Source organism: Eptatretus burgeri, chromosome 2 (assembly GCF_056783735.1).
Source record: "Eptatretus burgeri isolate ZD-2024b chromosome 2, Ebu_testis_v1, whole genome shotgun sequence".
In the NCBI taxonomy this organism is placed as follows: domain Eukaryota; kingdom Metazoa; phylum Chordata; class Myxini; order Myxiniformes; family Myxinidae; genus Eptatretus; species Eptatretus burgeri.
Window position 1 is genome coordinate 104,890,622 of NC_140962.1, and position 27,135 is coordinate 104,917,756.

At 44.6% G+C, this 27,135-nt stretch overlaps 1 protein-coding gene and 1 pseudogene across 1 annotated transcript in view; one reads left to right on the plus strand and one right to left on the minus strand.

Moving 5' to 3' along the window:
* Positions 1-10,154, minus strand: part of LOC147032725 (decorin-like) — a 38,685-nt gene extending 28,531 nt beyond the window's left edge. Inside the window, exon 1 of the mRNA XM_085870573.1 lies at positions 9,897-10,154. Within this exon, the coding sequence (XP_085726699.1) occupies positions 9,897-10,146 (250 nt within the window). The 5' untranslated portion in view covers positions 10,147-10,154. The remainder of the gene's footprint in view (positions 1-9,896) is intronic.
* Positions 10,155-21,135: 10,981 nt separating this feature from the next.
* On the plus strand, positions 21,136-21,276 carry LOC147032726 (signal recognition particle RNA; annotated as a pseudogene).
* The last annotated feature ends 5,859 nt before the right edge of the window (positions 21,277-27,135 follow it).

Consider the following 27,135-nt stretch of genomic DNA (forward strand, 5'->3'; position numbering starts at 1 on the left):
GTTTCCACAGCTTTCTCTGTTTAATTATTTATTGTCCGAGTTCATTTATTCCTGCTTATTAAAATTATGTATTTCGAGACACTTGGGATCTGCCTGGCAGGCACATAGGACATTTGCCACTGCGGCTTGCAGTGTTCATTTAAGAAACTCATGAGACTATCTGAAAGACTCAATATCTCAGTGGGACTATCATTGCATTAGTGAAGAGGTTTCAATATGGGTTCTAGTCTGGATTCTTTCACATTTGCTTGATTAAATTCTATATCTGAGATTGTTCTGCAAGAAATACACAAATTTCGGGTCTGCCTGGCAGGCGTGCAAGATTTCGTCCATTATAGCTTGCAGCGTTCGTGTGAGAGACTCCTGACGTGTGAGAGAGAATACATTTACCAAGGCTATCCCAAAGACTGAGTTGCTCTGTGGGCTCTTGCTACATTAGTGAAGAGTCCTGGGTTGAGCCAGGATTTTTTTTCCACACTCGCCCCACACAGGATTTGACGTGAATATATTGAAGTATGTATTAAATATATTGACTATCCTGAAGTGAAGTGAGTTAATATATTGTTGTGGAAATGGCTGATAGGGGTTAACACTGCTTCGCATAGTTCAGTTATACCCTAAGTACATCTCTCAATACAAGCATAAAGTAAGTAATTGTGAGATTAGATCTTCTTCTTCTTCTTTCGGCTGCTCCCGTTAGGGGTCGCCACAGCGGATCATCCGTATGATCCGCATAGTGATTTGGCACATGTTCTACGCCGGATGCCCTTCCTGACGCAACCCTGGTCGCCTCTTACGACACAGGGATATGGTACACCTATTTTAACCGGGGTATACACCAGCCCAGTGCACTGGTACTCACTTCGCCGACCTCGGAAGGATGACGGGCTGAGTCAACCCCCTGGTGTATTAATTCAGTGGCCCAACGGGGCTTGAACTCAGGACCTTTTGGATCCCAAGCCGCTGCCCTAACCACTGCGCCAACACCAGGCTTAATTGTGAGATTAGATATGCATGACTTATTTAATAGATAGACAATGTCTCTGGTATGATGAGATTCTGTTAAGAATGATAGTTCTTCTTCTGAGCGGAACACCATTGCCTGTCTATGAGGTAAACATGTACCATCTTTCACAGTCCACATCATCACTTTACGTCGAGTTCTTGTTTCGACCAAAACACACTCCAAAAAATTGCTCATTTGAGGTGAGACATCTACGAACCCATCGGATATGGGAACCCTGCTCGTAATTTGTTATTACTCACTTGACTATGGGTTTTTGGAGGATGAAAACAAGAAAGGATTAACAAATATTGAGCAGCAAAGATAGTCATGGCACGACAGGACCCAGGTGGCTACAGAAAAAAAACCTCTCGGCTCATAAACCTCGTGACACCTCGAATCTCACAGATCGAGCTCCAAACAAAACTCTGTCCATCTTCACACTTCACTTTCAATGGGAGGTTTTGAATCATCTCGATGAAATAATTTGAAGGACCGTTACTGCATGCAAAGCTCATGCACGTAACGTGGTCTTTCCACTGGGTGTGCAACAGATTGGTCCGGGGCTGTCCTTGATGCGCCTTCCATGCCGGTCCAACCAAGATGTAAGCACACCACAAATGACAGGAACAGCAGCTGGGGAGGCACGCCAATGCGGGGAGGCACCGAGCGGCAGCAGGGACAGCAACCAAACACCAGCAGCAGGGACTCAGAAGCAAGGGAGCTCAGTAACATGAAGAAGAGAAGAGGAGAGAAAAGAAGTGCAGTGTGTGGGTTTATCTAAAGTCCCATGGGATGTGCTGGACCGACCCCGGCATGCGTTCTATCAGGTTATTATTGATGGCCTGCTCTGATTGCAGGGACAAGTGTTGGTATCTCCCCCCCCCCCCCATAGGTGGTCCGTTGGCCTTGAATGTGCCAGATATCTATAAAAGTCCACGTCCCCAGCAAGTCACGACCTTTGGCACAGTTATGCCACTATGTAGGCCATGGATTGCTGCAAGCTCGTCAGAATGGGAATTTACACATAGACAGATCGTACAATGGGGAAATGTTGAAGAATGTAGGGGTGGGAGGGGGGGGGGAAGGACTCAGACATGAAACACTGGAGCGGGAAAGATGAAGGCTCTATAAACATGTGCTTGACAATATCTCATTAATTCCAGCAGTTACAACACACTTACTTAAACATAACGCGATGAAATAACTATTCTAATCTCTGTCCCATTGTACCTCCAAGATACACATACACGCACACATGAAAAATCGCTCGGTCTTTTGCGATGAGTAGGTGAGTTATTGCAGTTACCCTGAATTAATTCCAAATTCCTGCCCTTGATGACTGCTGGGAAGGCAGCAGTGAACCACCCAATGATATATGTGCCAAAGTGCCCCTCAGCCACAGCTGATGCTCCCTTAAGAGTTTGGGACATTTATGATGATGATCATCATGATGAGCAGACTACTCTTTTAGCTAATGTTGGCTTGATTCCATCCATAATCTGTCACCCTGGGTTTGTGCTTTACAGGTACAGCATTCCAGCAATGAGTACACCATTCCTTGCAGGGAACACTAAACCCCCTGTCCTGTTTATGAGGATTTGCTTGTGAATATTAAAGACCCCATGCTACACTTCAAGACAAGGAGACCGTTGTGTGCTAATACCCTGGTTAATTCTAAATTTGTGTCCTAATGTAGAGCATTGCCCCCACAAGTACATACCCTGTTGCAGAGAGAAGAGCATTAATTAGGGAAGGTCAGGTGATAAACATCACATTGTAAATTCTATATCCATTCTGTTCCCTCTTTAGGACCATTGAAAGTACAATGTCCATAAAACATAAATAAATAATAACACCTTCATTCCATGCAGTTCTCATCTGCCTACACAATCCAGACTCGCTTTGTTTATAACAAGCGACTCTTCCATCAGGTTATCATAATGATGTGACACATTACATTTGGTGTTTTTATCATCAAAGTTCCATGGCTGGAACTGAATGCATTTACCAAGGTGATTTCTTTGGCAGTTACAGACAGATGGTGGGTAGTCAACCCACTGAAGAAAAATTGGATTTTGACAAAATTTACGATTGCTCAGTTGGTGTGTTCCTCCTAGTGTGCTATAAAGTTGTCTCATACATATTTGAATCGCATTAAAAAAAAAAAATTTAAAGGCTTGAGTCTAATGATAGGTGGGGGGAAAAGGGGCTGATCTTGCACGGCATTCTTCACAAAAGGACATAAATGTGTCAAAAGGCCTTCAAATCAATTATGTTGCACACATATTGACCAAATTGTTTTCTTATTTACCGGGAAAGTGAATTCTTCAATTCACACTGCACGTGGGATGAAATGGGCAGCTTCCATTTAGTGGTTCTGTGACGTTTGTTTTTTTTTAAACTTTTTACCTCCGCCACCAAAGGTCGATGGAAGGTTGTATTCATTCCTGTCTGTTTGTTACTTGGTGAAAGTATTTCACAAACTATGTTGTTCTGTAGCGTCTGGTTGTCTGTTTATATGTTTGGCTGTCACATGATTTGTGTCTACATTTTTGAAGCAATCGTTCTGAATTTTTTTTTCTGCATGTATAGTGGTCTGCAAAAGCATTCACCCCTACCAACAATGGCCACATTTAGATGAATGAATTATGTGGAAACAATTTTTCCAAATGAACATTATTATTAATAACTAAAGAGATCAAACTAAACAATGTTATCGTTGAAGGAGGTTATATGACAGGAATACCTGAAAAAGACATGTACAAATCAAAATTCACTGGTTGTGAAAGTTTTCACCCCTGAGGTCAGTACTTGGTGGAAGTACCTTTTGTAGCAATGACTGCTGTGAGTATTTGTGGGTAGGTCTCTACCAGCTTTACACAGTGAGATGGTGAAATCTTTGCCCATTCTTCACGTGAAAATTGCTCAAGTTCTGCTAAGTTTGATGGGGACCGTCGATGGACTGAAATCTTCAAGTCTCACCATAAATGTTCAATTGGGTTCAGGTCAGACTTTGTTTGACTGGGCCACTCAAGAACATTTATTTTCTCCTTATTCAGCCACTCCAGGGTGGGTTTAACTTTGTGCTTCGGATTGTTGTCCTGCCGAAATGTGAATCTCCTACCCAGTTTCAGATTTATGGCTGACTCAAGCAGGTATTTTATCAAGGATTCTCCTGAACATGACACCATCCATTGTCCCTTCTATCATGACAAGCTTGCCAGTCCCTGCTGATCAAAAGCAGCCCCATAACATGATGCTGCCACCACTAAGCTTGACCTTAGGGATGGTGTTGACTGGGTGATGGACACTGTTAGGCTTGCACCAGATGTAACACTTTGAATTTAAACCAAAAAGTTCAATTTTTGTTTCGTCTGAACACAAAACTTTACTCCACTCACCCGCAGTATCACTAAGATGCTTGATCGCAAACTCTATATGAGCTTTTAGATGACTCTTTTGCAGTAATGGTTTCTTTCTTGCCACCTGTCCATGGAGGCTTGCTTTGTGAAGGGAATGGGATATTGTTCATTGATGAACACTGACCCCAATCTCAGACATCGAGCCTTGCAGATCTTTCACAGTCATTGTTGGATTTACAGTGACATCTCAAACCAGTTTCCTGCTTGCCTGGCTGCTGAATTTGGATGGATGACTTTATCTGGGTAGTGTCTGGGTGGTACTATACGTCTTCCTCTTCTTAAAAATGGATTTCACTGTACGTACTCAAAGGAATAATGAGTGGCTTTGAAATCTTCTTTTAACCCTCTCCCGAACAGTGCTTCTCCACCACTGTATGTCCGATTTCTTTGGAAAGCTCTTTGATCTTCATGTTTGCCTTGTTGGTTGACCAAGTGAGTTGTACCTTAATACTCCTCAGATAAGTGGGGGAGATCAATTTTTAAGTTAATCCACTGATTACAAACATGTGAAACCTATTACCCTTATATTGTAACCTTTCAAACAAACAATTTGCTCCTGAAGTGATTCTGGGTTAATTAGGCAAAGGGTTTGAATACTTAAGCAAATGAAAATCATCCGATTTTCTCTGTTTAATCGACCGTATTCACATTTTATCTCTTGTATTTACTTTTTAAGCTTTATCACTTTGGAGTAGTTTTTGATGATTCGATATATATGAAGTTTGATTCTAAGGCATCATGAAATAAGGTCAGGTGGCATCAAAATGTGAAAACTTTGAAGGGAGTGAATACTTTTGCAGGCCATTCTAGGTGACCGGCGAAGGACAGCAATGCCCATTTTTGGTCAGGACCCGGATGTGGATTCAGATGAAACTTGATGGACAGGTTGTGTGTGTGTGTGTGTGTGTGTGTGTGTGTGTGTGTGTGTGTGTGTGTGTGTGTGTGTGTGTGTGTGTGTGTGTGTGTGTGACAAGGAAGAATTGATTCAATCTTGGTGAAGATCTGAAACTGGATCCAGATCCGAGAATTTTAAAAAGTGATTCTTCACCATAAATAATTGGGGCCAAAAACGATATTTCAGATCAAATTTCAAAAATTTGGGGATGACGTTTGACAAAACTAGGTGGATGAGTTGCGTAGATGACGAGAACAAGCTGATAACATTTTGGTTCAGGTCCAGATCCAAATCTGACCTCTCAGCGAGATGCAAAATGTGAGCTGTTCAGCCTGGCAGAGGTATGCGCTCTACCGAGTGCTATTATAGTTTGTAGACCACCTAAGTCAAAAACTATGAGTATTCAACTCGTTCCTCAACCTCCTTAAACACAAGTCATTTTGAATGAGGTTCTCCGAATCTCCAACACAAACACCACAACTAGTCATTTGACCCATTGCGTCATGTAAGTACCAAGCAAAATGTTATATATCATGATATCAGTCATTTTGGTAAAGGACCAAGCTATCTCATTCATTATTCAACCATAAGGAAAAGATGTAAATGCCATTTAAATGTAACTTTGATGGCAATCTGTTTCCACTGCAGCTCCTTCATATGGCAGTTATTTCCACATTTTAGTACAAGAAAGGGTTTATAGCACTGTGAAGTATATATTTTAACTGCACCTGTACTGCCCTTTAACAATGACTCCCAGCTGACTGATTATTATGATGTCATCACTGATCAGACACCAATTACACATCACTGAGCAAAATCTTGACCCACCTATAAACTGCTACCCTGGTGTTTCGTATGCAGCATGCTACATCAATGTGTGGGCCATTCTTTGGATGGACGTTAAAAGCCAGGCGTCCCAACTGCTAGCATTTGTTGGTCAATGTTAAGGATCCTTCAGTGCCCTTTATAAAGAGAAAGCAGGTTATCACCGGCATTCTGGCTAAATTTCAAATTTCTGCTTGAATCCGCAGGGGCACTGCATCAGCAACACAGGCGTGCCTCAGTAATGATGCAACCAGATGGATCGACTTCGAATATCATCCCAGTCTAAAAGGCAATAGGCATTCCCTAAAGGCTATTCGGTCTATCTTGCCTTTGCCAAGACCCCATAGATTGTGTTGTGTTGATTTGTCTATGGTCTGAACACATCAATCGTCTCCATGGAATGTTATTCGTGAATTGTTTCCTTATGTCCTTGTCCTTCATGTATTGTTGCATGTACAAGCTCCTGAATTTATCTTTTGACACTGGGAAACAAAGGTGTTGAGCACATGGATGGTCATCCCACTTCATGAGAATCATTTTCTCCTTTCACCAATTTGAGTCATTACTCATTGCAATCCAGACAACGTGGCACCGAACGTCGCTGAGGTCGTGGCAAGAAATCCATGACAATGTGTCTCATTAAAGGATTAATGATTCGAGGCACCCTTTCATGATGATCAATCAGAGAGAGAGAGAGAGAAAGAGTGAGAGAGAGAGATAGACCACCATAGGAATGGATGAAGAGTGAATTCAAGTCGGGTAATGGTGGCGTAATGGTTGAAGCATCCACTCTGAGTCATACCAACTAACTAAAGACTTACAAAATGGTATGTGCTGCTTCCTTGCTTGATGATCAGCATTAAAGGATAGAGCATGGACACCGAGTATAACCCTTGCCAACAAACTGCTTCACAGCACCAACACTCTGCAAAGAGTATGGTTCATCAAATCAAATTAAATGGTAAGGATGGGCTGCAAGGATAGTGTACCTGCCTTTGAATTTAGCTAGTCTGGATTCCATTCCGACCTTAACTATAAACTGTGACTGCAATATCGGAAGGGCATGGCACAAATGAGCGTACCACCCGTCAGAGACCTCTTCTGCTCGGGGTCTTGTCTGACAGCATTGTTTGCTGCTGGTGGATATTAAGGATCTCACAATATCTTTCACAATGAGGAAGAGAGGGAGAAAGATGTCCACCATTTTACACTTAATAGATTGGATATATTAAAAACAATTCCAGTGGTGCACGCATGGAGTCTTGCTCATGCTGATGGTCTGCAACTCTATCTTGGGAATGAATGGTCATCCATTTGTTGAAACGGAACGTTCCTTCGCTCAATGGATACAGTTGTATACAAGGAGTGTGATGGTGCAATATGTAAACTTCATGAATCACTTTACATATCAGTTGAAATAATTGACGTAAAAACCACGGCACAATTGTGAGTTTTGTTTCTCCCTTGGAATCTCAGGGTTTAACCCTGGAAAGAGACAGAGAGACAGAGATAGATGTGATGCAGGTGTCCCAGCCTATAGCAGAATTCAATACTCCAATGAGCTCCAGACAAACACCTTTTAGGCTGAGAGTAGTTATGATTTTTCACGGAATGACTTCAAACAAGGGAAGATGCCCAGTTTGCAGGTCAGCTTTTCTGTATCCATTTGCCTTTCAAATACTTGTATCCAAATCCATATATCCATTTACCTTTTTTCAGAACAACATACTTATCTTTCTTTGACGACGTGGAAGAGATGTCGGTTTTGTGTCAAACGGTGCTTCTCATCCCCTTAACTGTTACAAAGTAATCAAATCTCTTGTGCCATTCGTTTTGAAGTTGATTGTTATATGAACATTTTGGAAGCACTATAATGCCATGCCACAATTTTCCAAAAGTCTTTATCCCTAATGAGAGAGAGAGACAGAGAGAGAGACAGAGAGACAGAGAGAGAGATAGAGAGAGAGACAGAGAGAGAGACAGAGAGAGAGAGAGAGAGAGACACAGAGAGAGAGAGACAGAGAGAGAGACACAGAGAGAGAGACAGACAGAGAGAGACAGAGAGAGAGACAGACAGAGAGACAGAGAGACAGAGAGAGACAGAGAGACAGAGAGACACAGAGAGACAGAGAGAGACACAGAGAGACACAGAGAGTGAGAGAGAGACAGAGACAGACAGAGACAGAGACAGAGACAGAGAGAGAGAGAGAGAGAGAGAGACAGACAGAGACAGACAGAGAGACACAGAGAGAGAGAGTGAGAGACAGAGAGAGACAGACACAGAGAGTGAGACAGAGACAGAGACAGAGACAGAGACAGAGACAGAGACAGAGACAGAGACAGAGACAGAGACAGAGACAGAGACAGAGAAAGAGAAAGACAAAGAGAAAGAGAAAGAGAAAGAGAAAGAGAAAGAGAAAGAGAAAGAGAAAGAGAGAAAGAGAAAGAGAAAGAGAAAGAGAAAGAGAAAGAGAAAGAGAAAGAGAAAGAGAAAGAGAAAGAGAGAGAGAGAGAGAGAGAGAGAGAGAGAGAGAGAGAGAGAGAGAGAGAGAGAGAGAGAGAGAGAGAGAGAGAGAGAGAGAGAGAGAGAGAGATACAGACAGAGAGACACAGAGACAGAGACACACAGAGAGAGAACTTTGGTGTGTGATAAGAAGGAACTGATTAGATGTTGGTGAAGATCCGGATCCAGATTCGACGACTAGAATTTTGTATGTGATTCTTCACCATTGAGAGATAGCACCAAAAATGATAAATAGCATGATATCTCAAAACGTTGTTGACAGATTCGGATGAAACTTGCTGGACCCGTTGGGTGTATGACAAGGAAGAATTGATTCAATTTGTGTGAAGATCCAGATCCAGATCCGTATCCGATATTTTTGAAGTGATTCTTCACCATGGAGTGATCGGGTGAAACCGAGATAGTTCTGTATAGCATGATATTTCTAAAATGTATTGGGCCCGATATGTTCTTGTGGACCAGGCATTATATGGTGAAGATATGTGCTCCACCGAGTACCCTTCTAATTTGATAGAGTTTTTGATTGTAAACAACGAATGTTGTGCTTTCGATTCTGAATTTCCTTGTGCTTGCAATGCGGCGGTTTATTCACCAGTCGGGTTATACTATGGCCGATTGCGTTCCGTGATTGGGGTACCGGTATTCATGCACCACACAGATAATGTTTTGTAATCAATGTCCACAATTCGATCTTATAGCTTTTGAAAGGAAAGTCTGAAAGCCGGCCTTATGTCTTCTTATACAATAATCCCATCATGTAGCTTTACATCTTCAGTTCCTCCTCTGATAAAGGATGTAGAAAAAATTGATTTCATTGCCTCGAGTAAGATATGACCAAAAGTATATGGCCGTAAATAGGAAAGTATGCCTTACTTAAGGTGGCCTCTTGTGACTGGGACAAAACAGATTATTAAGACATGCTACACCCAGGGGGAAAATATCAGCAGCTTCAGTGGTTTGGCCTTTCCTTCGAACCAGTTGCACGTCCCTACACACACGTGATGAAGGTTACAGCAGACAGAGATGGGGTAAGAAGATAAATGAGGGTCTCTGGTCACCCAGGTTACCCAGCTGCTTTCCTTGTGTGTTGCATTCCCAGCCGGGATTAGTGTTTAGTGATAGAGAAAAATGTCAAGCTTTCCAGCGAATCTTAAACGATTTGCCAAAGTGACCTCAACCGAGGCTGAAATGATTTATTTTTTTTTCTGCCCTCAATAACCTCACCCAGATCGGAGCACTGCACAACTCTGCGTCCACACTGGCACCCAAACGGGCACAGTGGCTGTCTGGGCATTGCCCGTTCTGGTGGTGGTTGGAGAATCCGGTGTCGGTGGTGCTCCACAATGGGAGGCAAGAATCCTGATCCTTCCAAGGCTTCATCTTCAACCATTAAATCGAGGAATCCACGATGGGGCCCCCGTGCTGTGAGAGCTCCGCCAATTAAAAACAACATTTGAAGGAAGATGCGCACCATCTTGTCAGTCCGAGCTGTAGGAGAGAGAGAGGGAGGGAGAGAGGAGTATGTTTACATATTAATAAAACTTGTGAAACTCCCGAAATGTATACAATCAATCAGTTTCACACTTACCAGACTGCCTTCCTGACCTCCACTCAAATATGGCTAACTTGGAACAATGAAAGGTTTTCATACTAATCCAACTTATCTGTGTAGATCAAAAAATAATCATCTGGTCTGATCTGATAAGCCAAACGAAGAAGAGCAATTTAAAATGGGAGATCAGGTCAAATGCTTCTTTCTTAAACAGAGAGATCCAAGGTGGAAGGTACAGTTCTTCCCCTTGAACATCACGTATGGTTTTTGCAAGAATGGCTCTCTTGCAAGAACCATAATTTCCACCTTGGAGAGCAAGATGAACGAAATACAACATCTCCAAAGGGTCTTGTAAAGCAACAGCTACCCAGATCATCTCTGCCCAGAAAAGAAAATACAACTGGCAACTCCAAGAAAACGGGGGATACCACTGGAATCACCCATGGGTTTCTGTGTACTGTATTACCTTTTTTACCTGACTTGTCCCCAAAGGTGAAGGTGAGCTTCCAAGCGGTTTGTACCTTTTGACAAGCAAATACCACTGTCAAGGACAAAGTACAACAATGCACAATTGTAGTATACACAATCCCATGTGTATGTGGGGCAGAGTACATAGGAGAGACAGAAAGGACCCTGGGGCAGCACATTAAAAAACACCGTTAGGCCTTTGATTGTAACCACCAGGAAAGATAGGCCATTGTGAAGCATATGTTGATGGCTGGCCATATTCCTCTATGGAATGAGGTGAACCTACTGGCTACATCCCCAAACCATGCTATGAGGCGTATACTGGAGGTGCGTCACATTGGACGAATTGGGTAACCTTTGACAGAGGAGACCGTAACCTTGGCACAGGCATATGGTCCTCTTATACATCAACACACTCGAGATGTTCCGGTAGGGGGAGAAGGGTGAAGATAAAGTGAGACGTGATGGCTCTCATTGGAGCTCAGGAAGAACACAGACAACGAGGTTGTAAAAATGTAATTTACTTACTTACCTCTTTAATAAATTTGAGACAGTTACAACATGGCTTCCATGGTCTTGTGTTGGAATTAGTATAAGGGTCACGTGATCTTGCAGAAGCAGCTCGGTTATTTGTCAACTGAGCAGGCCCACTCCCTCCACCCGGATAAAAAGGGAGGAGAACAATGGGAAAATTAGCTCATGAGAAAGGCTAGTGGAGGTACATTGAAACCTGGCCAGCCAGTTCGTGAAAGACTTTGGCCAAATCCTTAGGCCCCCACCTGACTCAACAAGGATGTGAGAATAATTGTGACTGTTATGGAAGATATATATATATATATATATATATATATATATATATATATATATATATATATATATATATATATATATATATATATATATATATATATATATATATATATATATATATATATATATATATATATATATATATATATATATACTAGCAGGGATACCCGTGCTCCGCACAGGAATCCCGTGGATGACAGTGGGTCTGAAGGAGTATATGTCACAGGTAATTGTAAAATTGTAGAGGCTGCCACCATTATTATTTTTTTGCATCACCACTATAATATTATATTTTCCCCGCCATGTTTTATATGCAGAAGACTCGAGTTCAAAAATGTTAAGATTTATTGCTGCATCAGATAAAAAAACCATAATGCCTCAACAATGTGAGGCTGGTTTCATGTCATCATTTGCGACTAAATTTATACGTCGGGCATAACTTAGCTTGGCCCAGCGTATTTGATTTATTTACGTCTGTTATCCTGATAAAAAATTATGTTATATTATGTATATGAAATTACAACGTACCTACGCCCATTACCATTCTATAAAATATCTACATAGCCCATAACCATTTAATTATAAAATATTATACACATACGCCATACACCATCACCATTCTATTTATATCTGTAATATGTATATATATATATACAAACCACCACCACCATTTTTTTTTATTTCCCACCACCATTTTTATTTTTCACCAGCAACATGTATTTCCTTCATCGCACATCCTATTGCCCTTTATGAAATAACTGAAGTAGCTCAATAATTTTAGTGGAGTGCTTGAGGATAAACAATATTTGATGTCTTCCCCTCTGGGGCCAATATGTATAAAGCCTCCGATGATCCCACTCTGGAGCATCCCACATATAGCTGACCATGGGAAAAGCATGGAGTGGATAATTCCAGCCCTGCTACTTTCAATGACTGTCCTTGTGCCTTATTGATAGACATCGCAGAGCACAGGCATACAGGAAATTGTAGTCTCTTAAATTCAATCGTTGAATTTGATGGAATGAGTGGAATTCGCGGAATGAATACATCTTCTCCTTTCGCACATCCTGTCATGATAGTGGCCTCAATTACATGTGGTAGTAGTCTTTTCACAATCAGTTTAGTTCCGTTGCAAAGTTTTGGTGCATCTAGATTACGTAATAACATAATAGTGCATCCAACTTTTAACGACAGATTGTATGGAGGCAATCCTGGTAATTCCAATGAGTTTAGAAATTCTGTGGGATAATGTATGGCTTGCTCAGTATCCAGTGTGGTGTCAATAGACTTGTGACTATGTTGTTCACCTGGAACTACTTGTAATAACTGATGGTTTATTACACGGACTGTTTCATCGAGTGGAGCCAGGATTGTTCTTTCACAGAGCCACTGTATGTTTTTGTAATTAGTCGCTAAATTGGGATACACATGAGCCTCTAATTCTTCCATAGATGAAACTATTGTACCACAGTCATTCGGAATAGATATTACATCATTTGTGATCGGGATTTCACCATTTCCAAGTTTGAGAAGTAATTGTGCGAAATTGCCAGCATCTAAATCACAATATAATTTGACCCTCATGTTTGTGTTGGATGGATAGTTTGTACGAATGTCCAGAGGTATGAAGATTTTATACTGGCTTTCATTTCATCAGCTGGAGTGCCACGGGGTACTACAGGTAAAGTTTGTCTGAAATCGCCAGAAATAACTAGCGTAACTCCACCTATAGGCAGGTCTACTCCTCTTAAATCTCGCATAGTTCTATCTAATGCTTCGAGTGCATCCTCAGGTGACATCGTACCTTCATCCCAAACTATGAGGTCGCAATTCTTCAGCACTTTTGCTGCTTCAGTTTGTTTGCCAATGCCACAAACCGGATATTCCATTGTAGCTAAGTCGAGAGGCAATTTGAAAGCAGAATGCGCTGTGCGGCCACCTGAAAGTAGTGTTGCGGCTATACCGGATGAAGCAACGGCTAGTGTGATCTTTTTCTGGCTCCTCATCTTAGCAAGCAAAAGGTTGAAGACAAATGTTTTGCCAGTACCACCCAGGGCATCCAAGAAAAATATCACACCACTTCCCTCTTGAACCGCTTCAGAAATCAGTTGATATGCATTACTCTGTTCCTGTACCAGAAGCGGCTCATTGTCAGAAACAAACTTTGCGAGAGTATCTGTGTTGTAGTTTGTTTCACGGAACCATTCTCTACTGATGGTTGCGCTTTCAGACCTATTAGAAGAGGGAAGTCCCCACTTAGTTAAATCTTTCCCACTCATGTATAATACCAAATCTTCAATGTATATCAGAGCCTCATTGAACATATCTGGTGTGTACTGGATGTCCTCTTGGGGATGTTCTCTTTGGACTCTGTTTTTTACATCCTCAGACAGGGCCTCTTTGTGAATGTACCATAGGCTCTTGGGATCTGACATCTCACACGCAGTTATCACAATAGCAAATAGATACCTCATGGTCGATGGGGATTGAGAAACAGTTGCCTCTTTAAGCGTGGCGTTCCAATGGGCATCGTCTTCTAGGAGTCCGAGGAGATTGCAAGCCTCACGGAATGTGCTGCAAATTTGCCCGTCCACTGTTCTCAGGTCTATGAAACTCACTGGACCTCGTTTCACATGCAGGAGGAGGCGGATGCAGAAACACTCAAAATTATTGGGATGTACTGTGTACACTCGACCCAATGCGTGAGATTTGTAAATAGCGGGATATCCTGGAACTTCTGAACCTTGCTTCCTCCTGTTCCAACGTTTCTGACTCGAGTTCAAAGTGAAATACGTTGGCACCTGAGCATACAGTAGAGTTCGAGCAAAGTCATCAATTTGGCATAGTTTGAAAAATGCCAGTAAGTTAGAAATTGGAGGTTCTTCCGTCGTAAGTCGACGACTACCTGTATGTACAATAAAATATGACTTGTGTTAATCATGCATTAAAAGAGGCGTTTGTTGATGTGAATAGGGCCTATGATAAGTGTGTCGAATGCATAAGTCATAATTCGGAAACGGGAATTCGGAATTAACTGAAGCACTATTTTTTCATTCTATTGCAAATGGCATTGGCCCCATGTCAATCGGCTGAATTTGAAAAATTAACATTACGAAAAGTGTGTCGAATGCATGTCATAATTCGGAAACCGGGAAGTCGGAAGTCATTGTCTTCAATTGACTGTAGTATTAATTTCTCATTCTCCAGCAAATTCCGTTGGTCCCATGTCAATCGGCTGAACTTGAAAAAGTAACGTTACGCAATCAGGTGATGATGTCATAATTCGGAAACCGGGAAGTCGGAAGTCATTGTCTTCAATTGACTGTAGCATTATTTTTTCATTCTATTGCAAATGGCGTTGGCCCCATGTCAATCGGTTGAACTTGAAAAATTAACGTTACGAAATCAGGTGATGACGTCATAATTCGGAAACCGGAAGTCGGAAGTACAATTCTTTTACATCGGGACACTCCCGGGTGCATGTTCTGTCAGCATGTGAAGTTTGGTGAGGATCAGTCCAGTAATTTTTGCGTGCATAGGTCACAGAGAAACACACACACAGACAGACACACTTTCAACTATATATATATATATATATATATATATATATATATATATATATATATATATATATATATATATATATATATATATATATATATATATATATATTGTTGCGAATTCGCGCCCGCCGGCGTGCGAAGGGCCACGTGACTCGAATCGCGGCAGTCGCCCACCGGACGGACAATTCTGTCGTGACCCTCTCGGACTAACGCCGGGAGCTAGTCACGGGTGGGCCTTTCGGCCTCACCACGATCGTGCCAATCGGCCACCCGCGTGGGATAGGGTTGTTCGCCAAACTCGACCTACCTAAGTACCCACGCAGATGGTAGACCGGGCGATCGCACCTCGCCGCAGGTCGACTCCGGACACGGGCCGCTTAAGCGATCTGTTCCGTACTATCGGGATAACCGAGCGGTATTATCGTCGGCCTCGACGGTTCCGATGAATTATCGGGCATATTAAGCCCACGACGAACCCGTTACGTGAAGCAACATGGAGATTCAATTCAAGAAAAGACGAAGTGAAACAGGAAAACAGTTCAACATAATGCACATTTATTCCGCGGCACACGGAGAGCACACATATACCCCCAAACAGAATGCACATATATCAAATGCAATTTAAAACAACAACAACAATGCAGAGCTACGACCGACGACGCGAGCACACGGCAACACTTAACAGTTTTACTTCACCAGACTGGCGCCGACACACACACCTTTACACCAAACCCCAAAAGAAAATGGAAGTGTGACTTCCCTGATCGTGTCGAGTCCTCCTTCGGCGACTCCGAGCAATCGCAATCGCAACTCCGAGCCCCTCCGGCGTGCTCCGCGAGCTCGTGCCGCGTGTCGCTCGTGTGGTCCGCTCGACTGTACGGACGGGGTTTCGGGGAATCGGACGGGGTTTGTTCGGCGCTGTTTTCCGCGCTCGCGCACGGGTCACAGAAGCAAGGCAGGAACCACAAGCTCGCGACTCGAGCCAGAAGACGACCATGAAGACCAACCAACTCTTGACCAACCAACCCAACAACCCTCAAGGTCCGTCCTGTCCGCCTTTTGTAGCGCGGGGCTCCGCCCTTCGCTCCGCCCCGTTTTCGGCCCCGCCTCCCTTCGAGCTTCTTGGAGAAGCCTCTCGAAGGGGGGCGTGACCTCTCGCTTTCCCTCCACCCCGCGCCGTGCGGGGGCCGGGGGAGCCAATCTTGGCTCAGAGCCAGGGAATTATTCCCCCAAAAAGAGGCCCCCACCCTTTCTCACCTTTGACCCCTGCATCGCCCCTCCTCCACACCAAGCGCGGAGAACCTCGATGGGAAAAACAGGCGGGAAAACCCCCGAGCATAGCCGTTGGTTTTTTTGTTTGCTCCCGGAGATCGTAACCGCACAGGGCCCACTGAATGGCGAGTGGCGAAGATGTGGTAGCGTTGATGGTGGAGATGGCGTGGTTGTAGTGTGGTTGGCGCTGTGGTGGGGATGGCGTGGTTGTTGAGATGCTGTTTGTTTGAAATAAAATATAGAGAAAGAAAAACGACAAACTCAAAGTGTCGCAGCCCAGATGGATCACATAAATTCCCTCTATACAATGGGTTTGGGATAACTACACAGGTACCTATGGAGATATCTCACCTGAGGGCCCTTTATGGTGTAATGCGAATTTTCACAGCCATAACAATACATACATCCATATAAAGACCCACCCACATCTCTCACCTGTGAATGGAGGGAATAACCAATCAGCTCTCACTGAATCAATTCAACCCAGGTGGCTAGGATTATATAAATAAATCGACTCCTCCCATGCTCTTCTCGTCAAAGAAGCTGAATAAAGCAACCAAGAAAGCAGACCAAGGTCAGCCCTTTGTTATGGAGCCTCATTGGTATGTATGCATTGCTGTCTGCACTGTCGCTGACGATTCACCAATAAGTGATGAAACTGGACCGGCAGCTGAGTGGGTGTGTAGCATTGGGATTTTCATGTGTGTACTATTTGTGAATGCAAAGCCTGGTGTTGGCTTAGTGGTTAGGGTGGTGGCTTGGGATCCCAGGATCCTGAGTTCAAGCCCCGTTGGCTGCTGAATTAACACCAGGGGGTTGACTCAGCCTGTCATCCATCTGAGGTCGGCGAAGTGAGTACCAGTGTACTGGTCCCGGTGTATGCCCCTGTTAGAATAGGTGTAGCATATCCCTGTGTGTCGTAAGAGGCGACCAGGGTTGGCGTCAGGAAGGGCATCCGGCCATAAAAAACATTGCCTCAAGAAAAAGCCTAACCCCTGCACAGCAGGGGAAAATGGCTGTAAAAACAGTCATTTTATTATTATACTATTTGTGAATGCCTTTACAGCTGCGGAAGAACTCTGGGAAGGGTTTGAAACAGCAAAGGGCTTTCCTGGGTAGCCTTTCTTGGTTGCTTTATGCAGCTTCTTCAGCCAGAAGAGCAATGGGAGGAGTCAATATATATATATATATATATATATATATATATATATATGTATATATATATATATATACACACATACACATACATATATACATACACACATACATACGAGGTGTGTTCAAAAAGTAACCAACCTTAATTTTTCGTGCGTAAACAAATGAAGCTAGGGAGGCGTGGTTTAGTGCCCGTATGTAGGCGATCCTAATTCGTATGCATGAATATTTTCCCACCTGCAGAAGCTGTCAGTCACCGACAGACCGCCGATGAGTGAGGAAGTGTATGCGAGCGCCGTCGGATTTTCGTTTTTGACAAAATGACGGAAAAACTTGAACAACGCTACTGCATCAAATTTTGTGTAAAGCTTGACGATTCCCAAGTGGAAACGATCCGCAAGATCCAACAGGCCTTCGGGAACGAAGCAATGGGCACCATACAGATAAAAGAGTGGTACAACCGATTCAAAGATGGTCGCACATCAGTGGAAAGTGAAGCACGTTCTGGTAGGCCCTCAACATCCCGAAATGAGATCGTCATTGACCAAGTGAGGACCCTGCTGATGCAGGATCGTCGAATCACGATCAGAGAACATGCAGACGAGGCGGGCATCAGCATTGGATCCGTTCATTCCATTGTGACTGAGGATTTGGGCTTTAGGAGAATCTCAGCGAAGTTCGTGCCAAAGCTGCTAACGATCGAGCAGAAGCAACTCCATTTGGAAATCGCACAGGACATGCTGGAGACTGTGAACAGCGATCCCAACTTCTTCAACACAGTGATCACTGGCGATGAGACCACAGTGATCCGTCATTTTGTCAAGAACGAAAATCCGACGGCGCTCACTTACACTTCCTCACTCATCGGCAGTCTGTCGGCGACAGACAGCTTCTGCAGACGGGAAAATATTCACGCATACGGATTAGGATCGCCCACATACGTGCACCAAACCACGTCTCCCTCGCTTCATTTGTTTACGCACGAAAAATTAAGGTTGGATACTTTTTCAACACACCACGTGTGTATATATATATATATATATATATATATATATATATATATATATATATATATATATATATATATATATATAAATATAATTCCAGGTGTGTGTGTGTGTGTGTGTGTGTGTGTGTGTGTGTGTGTGTGTGTGTGTGTGTGTGTGTGTGTGTGTGTGTCCGCTGTTTCTCAACAACCACTGGTCCGATCTAATTGAAACTTGCCAGATATAGTGCTGGGGACCTGAGGATGTGCCTTTGCAAGGTTTGATATTAATTGGACAAGTGCTTCCCAAGTTATGGCCATTTATTTACCAACCAATGACAAGACACGTTGCTGCGTGGGCATAGCCGATGGGGGAAGGGAACCTCAGCCGCGTTCCCTATTACAGGTTACAACGTACTTCTGGATAGTGATGACTTCGTGTATTCCAATAATTTCTCGATTTCTTATGCGCATTTATAGATAAACACAATGCCCCAAGTTTTGATCGTTTTCATATTAGACGGTGCATAAATTTCGGTAACATCAGAGTGAGCTGGTATGCTCTGAACCAGAAAGGAATTATTAATTTTTTTTGCACGAACGTTTTTTTTTTCTTCTCTTCTCTTTGTGTTTTTCCTTGCGACAACATTACGAAAAGGCAAAATACGTTGGCGCTAATTGAATAATTGGCCATTAAAACTAAATTGTGAATAATCGTAACTGCGATATGTGAACTTCTGGGCCACGCACGTACGGGCACGCGAGAGCGAAGAAACGGCCTGTGTGGTTGTTGTTTCTTGCTCGGTTTGAAAGTTTTTTATTTTTTTTTATTTTTTATTTTTATTTTTACGGGCACATACTAGTATATATAAATATATATTGCTCGACATGAGGGGGAGAACTTGGAACCCTCCTGAACACCCGGTCCTGAGGCCGCTGGGCACAAATAACTCCACGCGCCAGCAGGTTGCAAAGTAAACATGAACACCGATTGGTACTGCCAATCTTGGCAGGGTAACACCACTTCGCATGTTACCGTTTCCGGTGGATTGACCCCATCAAGTGAGTTTCATGCCCTCAATGCGTACTTGCATTAACTTACTGTATCAGGTGCAGCCAAGCGGAGCTGCCAAGTACGCACCAGCTAACAAGCAAATCAGGTGGGGTTAAACTTCCCATCTAACTATACATGGACACTGTGTTGGACAAATGAAGGAGAAGACAACCGAGACAGATTGGAAATAATAACAAACAATTATTTATCAAACACACCAGCAAGCTATCATTTAAAAGCAAGTATCTACAAGCAGGAAAGCAAAAGGCACATAAGAGCAGATCTAATCATAATACGTAGTCTTCTTATTCAATCTTACTTACACAAAGGACACATGGCCATCATTCAAATCAGGGGAGAAGAATAAAACAAGAACTTGAAAATAAAAGATAGTAAAGTATGAAGAAAAGAAAAGTAGAGTCTGTTCTTTTCTCCGTTACCTCACATAGCCCAAATATACGAGATAATGTGGAGGAAGATAGATGGGGAATATGGGTAGTGGCGATGCAACGCGATGATACATGCAGCCACATCCATGAGGTACCCAAACCCAGTAGGCAAGTTTTCTCTGGTGTTGCCTGATATGCCAGATGTGATATGATATGTTTTCTCTGATATGCCAGATGCAAGCAACTCCAAGCTTTGAGCTCCTTTCTGCTCCTCTTTCCTTTCCTCTCACTGATCATGCGAGCCTCCTTTTCCCTCACTGGATCTCTTTGCTTTTTCTCCTTTTCTCACAAGCCCTCTCCGTCTACTTCTCCTCTCCTTCATCATATGTTCTTTTCCCTTCTCTCACAAGACTTCTGCATCTCTCTTTCCCTTCCTCTCATGAGCTCTTTTCATCTCGGCTCTTGTGAGCCTGTCCCCTCTTTGGTGCACAGCCGATGGGGTGGGTCCATGATGAGGCTTGTGGAAAATGCCACATCATTCTGAGGGAAAGTTTGGTGTAACCCCTGCCCCCTCCCACACACACAAGCATTCACACGTACAGTCTTGCACTGCACCATGCTTGCGAGAAGTGCTGCATCTCGTGCCCCGAACATGCACGTGATAATGCAGTGAAAATGGAGGGGGATTCTGCTGGACCGAGGGATGACAGAACGACCACAGAGTTGAAGGTAAGACTGATGGGGTCAAGGAAGGATTGTCCAAATTAGTAGGGGTGTGGGGGATGCATCAATGGAGGAAAAGGAGGGATTGTTGAAAGGATGTTTGGTGAAGGAGAGGTTATTGGTGGATTGAGAAAGACGGGGGGGGGGGGTGGGGGGCGTTGGAGGGAAACGAACCGATGGTGTGAAGCAGGAATGATTGAAAGTAACAGAGGAGGAGAGGGGAGACATGACACCAGGGAGATACAGCTGAACCAATGCATGCCACCTAACAGCCCCTTGATCAGGGACCAAGGAACTATGAAATCATCGGGTTTCCTTGTATACATGTCCTTGTATGCTCTCCCCTGGAATACGTTTTCCACCACGAAAACAATATATATATATATATATATATATATATATATATATATATATATATATATATATATATATATATATATATATATATATATATATATATATATATATATATATATATATATATATATATGTACCGGGCGCAGTGGCGTGCGCCTGTAATCCAGCTACTCGGAGGTTTGGGTTGGAGGATCGCTTGAGGATGGGAGTTCTGCACTGGGCCACGCTATGAGAGGGTGTAGGGCAGCCCGGATTCATGGCGAAACCCAATGCTTATCCCTGTGTCGTAAGAGGCGACCAGGGTTGCGTCAGGAAGGGCACCCGGCGTAAAAAAAACCTATGCCAAATCAGCATGCGGATCATCACGGATGATCCGCTGTGGCGACCCCTAACGGGAGCAGCCGAAAGACGAACAACAACATATATATATATATATATACATATATATATATATATACATATACATATACATATATATATATATATATATATATATATATATATATATATATATATATATATATTGTTGCGGATCTGGGGTGGCAGGAATCTGACCCGATCCCTGGTGCCACCTTCGCCACCACAGTCTCCGGGAGTCTATAACGCCGGCCGGCTTGGCACAGACCTCGGGTCACGCGTCTTCAATCGCGATACCAACATACTCCTGTACCTTACCAGTTGGGGAGATAGAACCCCGAGTTACAGACTGGCTTTGTCAGTGACCGAGCAGAGTCTACCAGTCTGTAACCATTTTGGTCTTACATGCCAATCAAACGGATTGTTCCTCGACGCGACACGCATTAATCCATAGCGGCAACTTCATCAGAATTAACCAGATTTATTGGGGAACATCAGGGATCACAACACAAGCAATAACACGACAGTGGTTTTATTAACAATCAACCCGTTCTTAACTTGGGAACCACGGCTAAAAGGTTTCGAGGGGATTACTACGATATATGCCTCATACAACACGTGCAAATAAACATGCATGCAGGACAAGACAGAGTACTTGGTGATGGCTCATGGACGAGAGGACCGTGTCCAAAAACACGAAGGTCGCTCATAAAAAACAGCGGGTTTCCACGGGTTCGAACTCCCGCTCGAACGTGCCGCACAGCAAGAAATGGCGGCGCAGCATTCCAGCTCCCGCCCAAGTCACCGCGTGCGCGGTTCTCCTGAGCGCGCTCTGGCTCCGCGCCACGTCGACGATTCGAGATCGCTGATCTCTCTCCAGGGTTCAGCGCACGAATCCGGGCCTGGCCTGTTCTCCATACAAGGTCCCAGTCGAGGTCCGAGTTCCGCAGGCGGATCACAACGTGTCGAGCCGTGAGGTGAGCAAGGACCGTCAGACGCTCCGGCGTATCCTCTCCGGCCTTCCCGCCTCGAAGCCCGACTCCCGCTTCGTCCCCTCAGTTCCTCTCTCGGTTGAATCACCGACGTGCAGGTCGGTTCAGCGTCTCTCCCGGCAGACCCAACACGGTGCCTCCTTCGTTTGCTCCCCTCGGAGCGACTCCGAGCACACCTTGAGAACCCGGCCGTTCCTCACACACAGCACTACTTTCGTCCCCTTTTCTTTTCTCCTTCGAGTCATGAGGTGAATCGATGTGCAGGTTCCGCTTTCTCTGCCGGCCGATTCACCACTGCCTTTTTCTTTTCTCTCTCACCTCGACACGCGAGCTCCTTCGACACACGTCGATCTCGGCGACTCCATGACCAAAGGCTCCTCCCCTTCATGTCACTTCCTGTCCAGGCCACACCCCTCGCTCGAGGCCACACCCCTCGCTCGAGGCCACACCCCTCGCTCGAGGCCACTCCTCTCAGCCGACTGGGAGGGGCCTATTCCGGAATGAGGAAGGAATAATAGCGATCTCTCGTTTCACTCGTTTCACCACCAGAGCACGAACACTAAAACAGTCTGTTATACCTCCCGACATACACATATCGTCCCTTATACCACACAACCTATCTATACATGAATTTAATGGGGGAACTGAGCTAATTCTATATTTAGTATTCCGGTAAGGGCCATTTCCGTAACAATATATATATATATATATATATATATATATATATATATATATATATATATATATATATATATATATATATATATATGTACTGTCATTCCCCAACATTCTCGGTTCCACAATTTAACCATAACATGTATGCCTATTTAACCATTCGGGCTCATCAGGTTCAGAAATGTGACCTATTTCTACATTTGTGGCCCTGTGCTTCATGTATTTGCAGGGTTTCATGGGATTTTTGATTTTCCTAATGAATCAGGAACAGCCAGGAACCTATCCGCCTTTTTTCCATTGAAACAATGCCCCAGACCAATTCGACATTCGCGGATTTTTTTAGGAATGCCCCGCAAATGTTGAGGTCCAACAGTGTGGTGTGTGTGTGTGTGTGTGTGTGTGTGTGTGTGTGTGTGTGTGTGTGTGTGTGTGTGTGTGTGTGTGTGTGTGTGTGTGTGTGTGTGTGTGTGTGTGTGTGTGTGTGTGTGTGTCTGTGTGTGTGTGTGTGTGTGTGTGTGTGTGTGTGTGTGTGTGTGCGCGCGCGTGCGTGCGCGTGTGTGTATAAAATATATATATATATACATACACATACACATATATATTTGTGTGGATGTTACAGTGGAACGAACACCGCCAAGTTATTAAAAACACCTTTTTTGTATACCTTGTCGAGGCTCATATGAGAGCTAACACACATCGCACATCAAGGGGGGGGGGCATGAGACAGGAGGGGAGGGAGTGGGAAAGACAAAACAGTGGGAAGAGACATTACGAGATCTGTGGAAGGGAGAGGGATGGGACGGGAACATGGCGAATAGAAGATGGACATTACAGGGACTTTCAGGAAGGAAAGCAGGGAATTTGAAGGAGGTGGGCTTGGGTGGATTATCGGGGGTAGAAAAGATCGAGGATTTGGATGGGGGATGATAAGAGGTGGTGGTGAACAGCTGTTTTGAAGGCCTGGAGGAAAGAATGGGAATGAATAGAGTGAGGAAGTTTATTCCAAAGGCAGCAAAAAAGGAGGAATGAAAGAGTGAAGGTGAGCAGTAATTCGTGATTTTGGTAGTTGTACCAGAAGGGGGTTGTTGGCGGACCTTGAGCGGCCTGCGGAAATGTGGTGGGGACAAATCGCAGAGAGAGCAGGGGGGACGAGGCTGGAGAGGAGATGGTAGAAGACAGAAAAACCACCGACCAAACTGTGGTGATTGAGTGAGAGGCCGAAAGACTCAGCCTCATTGCGGGAGATGCCGATGTTCCAAAATGCCTTGGTTTCTACAGCGTGAAGCCGAGAAAGGTGGGAGGCAGGAGCACCAGCCCAGAGGGGAGAGCAGTACTCCATCACGCTGAGGACAAAAGCTTTGTAAGTGGTCAGGAGCTCAGGTGGGCCGAGGAAGGACTTTGCACGATGGAGGATTCCCAGTCGGCGACTGGCTTTGGAGGTGAGGTTTGAAATGTGGCTTTCCCAGGAAAGGTCATGGCAGATAGTGAGACCCAGAAGCTTGAAAGAAAGGACTTCTTCCAGAGGATTGTTGAGAAAGTGGATGGGGGGGTGGGGGGGGGTTCTAAACGGTCCTTTTGAAGAGACATCGTGAGAGTGTGAGATTTGTCCGGATTGAAAGACATGTTCCACGTGTTGGACCAGTTTGTGATTTTATCCAGATCAGCAGTGAGCGAAGAAGCTGACAGAAGAAGGGGTGACAGATGGTACGGCAGAGGGTGGAGTCATGAGCAAAGAGATATAGAGGATTTTCCAGAGAGTCGGAGAGATCATTGATGAAAAACAGAAAAAGAACAGGTCCCAGAATGCTACCTTGAGGAACTCCAGCCTGGACAGGAAGTGGGGGGGGGGGATGACAGAACTCCATTTAGAGCCACACGTTGACTGCGACAGGAGAGGAAGTCTGCGAGCCATGAGTGGAGATGGCATTGGATACCATAGGAAGAGAGTTTGGTGAGCAGGGCAGGGTGCCAGACTGTGTCAAAAGCACGTGATATGTCCAGGGATACAGCTCGGATTTCCTGTCTGGCATTGAGGGCTTCCATCCATTGTTGGGAGAGCAGAAGCAGCATATCCAGGGTAGAGTGACCTGGTCTGAAACCAAATTGATGATCAGAAATCAAGCCATTGGCGAAGAGGAAGGATTTGATATCTGAAGCGATGATGGATTCCATAACTTTGCTGATGATTGGGAGAAGGCCGATTGGTCTGTAGTTGCAGGGATCCGTTTTTGCACCTTTTTGTGGAGGGCAGTGATGTTTGCTGATTTCCAAGCAGATGGCAGATGGCCTTTAGAAAATGAGAGGGTGAATAGAACAGAGAGAGGGTGAGCAAGAGCAGAAGAGCAGGCTTTGAGGACACGTGGGCTGTTGCCGTCTGGACCGGTTGCAGAATCTGAGTCGAGGTTTGACAGCAAGCTCTCCACCTTGTCAGGAGAAAAGGACACAGAGTCCAGGGACAGTTGGGTGCGACTGGGTAAGGTGGGTAGAGAAAGTGATGGGTTTTGGACACAAGATTTAGCTGCAAACACCGAGTTTAGGCATTCAGCTTTTTCACGTGCGGTATCAGCAGTGCGGCCATTTGAGGTATGGGAGGGATGGAGGGGGGACATACACCAGAAACACATTTGATTAGATGCCACCAGGATTTTGAGGAGGGAGAGAGGTTTGAGAGTTCAGACTTGAGATGAGAAAGATGTTCTTTTCTAGCGCTCCGGAGGGTAGATACACACTTGTTCCGAGCTTTATGGAAGGAACTGAGATTGCCCTCAGTTGGGTTTGCTTTCCATGAGGCAAAGGCAAGTTGTTTCAGGACAACTGCCTCACCACAAGCTTCAGTGAACCAAGAGCGGGAGGAAGGGTAGCACAACTGAAGATGAGAGGGGATAAATCTGTGCATGAGGGAGAGCAAGTTTCTTTGAAAGAATTCCCAGGATGAGTTGATGTTGGAGAAAGTAGCGATAGGAGACCAGTCTATAAGTTTGAGGGCTGCTGGAGACCCTGCCAGTCGGCTTGAGTGAAATGTCAGACTCGACGGCGGTGAGGTGGTTCTCTGATAACAGCCAGAGAGATGTCCATTTTGACAAGGACATGGTCAGAAGAACCAATTGAAGTGCAGGAAGAGCAGCAGATATTGTCAGGGAACTTTGTCAAAATCAGATCCAGAAGAGATGGAGTACCATTGGTTGAGATCCGGGAAGGGAAGTTGGCCGATTGAGTCAGTCCCAATGAGTCACAGAAAGCTTTTGCTGTGGCGCCATGACAGGTGAGAGAGGTACCCACACCTTGCCAACTGGCATGATGACAATTGAAGTCGCCACATATGAGGAAGAGAGAGTTTGGATGAGAAGATTGAAGTTGGTCCATGTTTTCAGATAGTGAGGTGTAGATCGAGTCATCACTGTTAGGTGCATGGTACAGTACACATATAAACATGAGGTGGGAGTGGAGGGGAAGCCGTAGCCAGAGGTATTCCTGGGGGTGTGGGGGAGTGAGGGCAGTGTATGGAGAGTGAGGAATATAGTCTTTGATGAAGAGAGCAACTCCTCCACCAGGGCAAGGCTCAGGTCTGTCAAACCGGAGGAGGGAGTAACCAGGGAGAGATACTTGGGAGTCAGACACGTCTTGGGGGAGGAAAGTCTCTGTTAGGCAGATTATGTCTGGTTTGTCAGTGGAAACCTGTCGGGAAAGATCTGAAAGGTTTGAACGAAGGCCCTGGATACTTGAGGTCCATACTTTTAATGAAGAGGTCGGGGAGGAGGCTTTGGGTGCGGGGGGGGGGGGGGAGGGGAGGGTAGGACAAACGACGAGGGGGGGGGAGGTTTGGAGTGTTGTTCAAAGAGTGTGGGGGGTTGCAGAATATCTAGGGGAGGGGGCCGAATGAGGAGGATAAAAGGCTCTGTGGTGCTGGGGGAGAGGGGGGACAAGAGAGGGGAAGAAGGCAGTGGAGGATTTGAGGAGGTGGAGTGAATAGATGGAGGTGAGAGGGCAGTGGAAGGAGGCAGCTTTGTTGATGGGAGGGGGGCAATTTTGGGAAGGATGAGTGAGGGGGATGAATGGTGGGAGAAAGGTAAGGGGGGAGTTTTTGAGAGAGGTGAGAGGGAGGCTTGGAGGG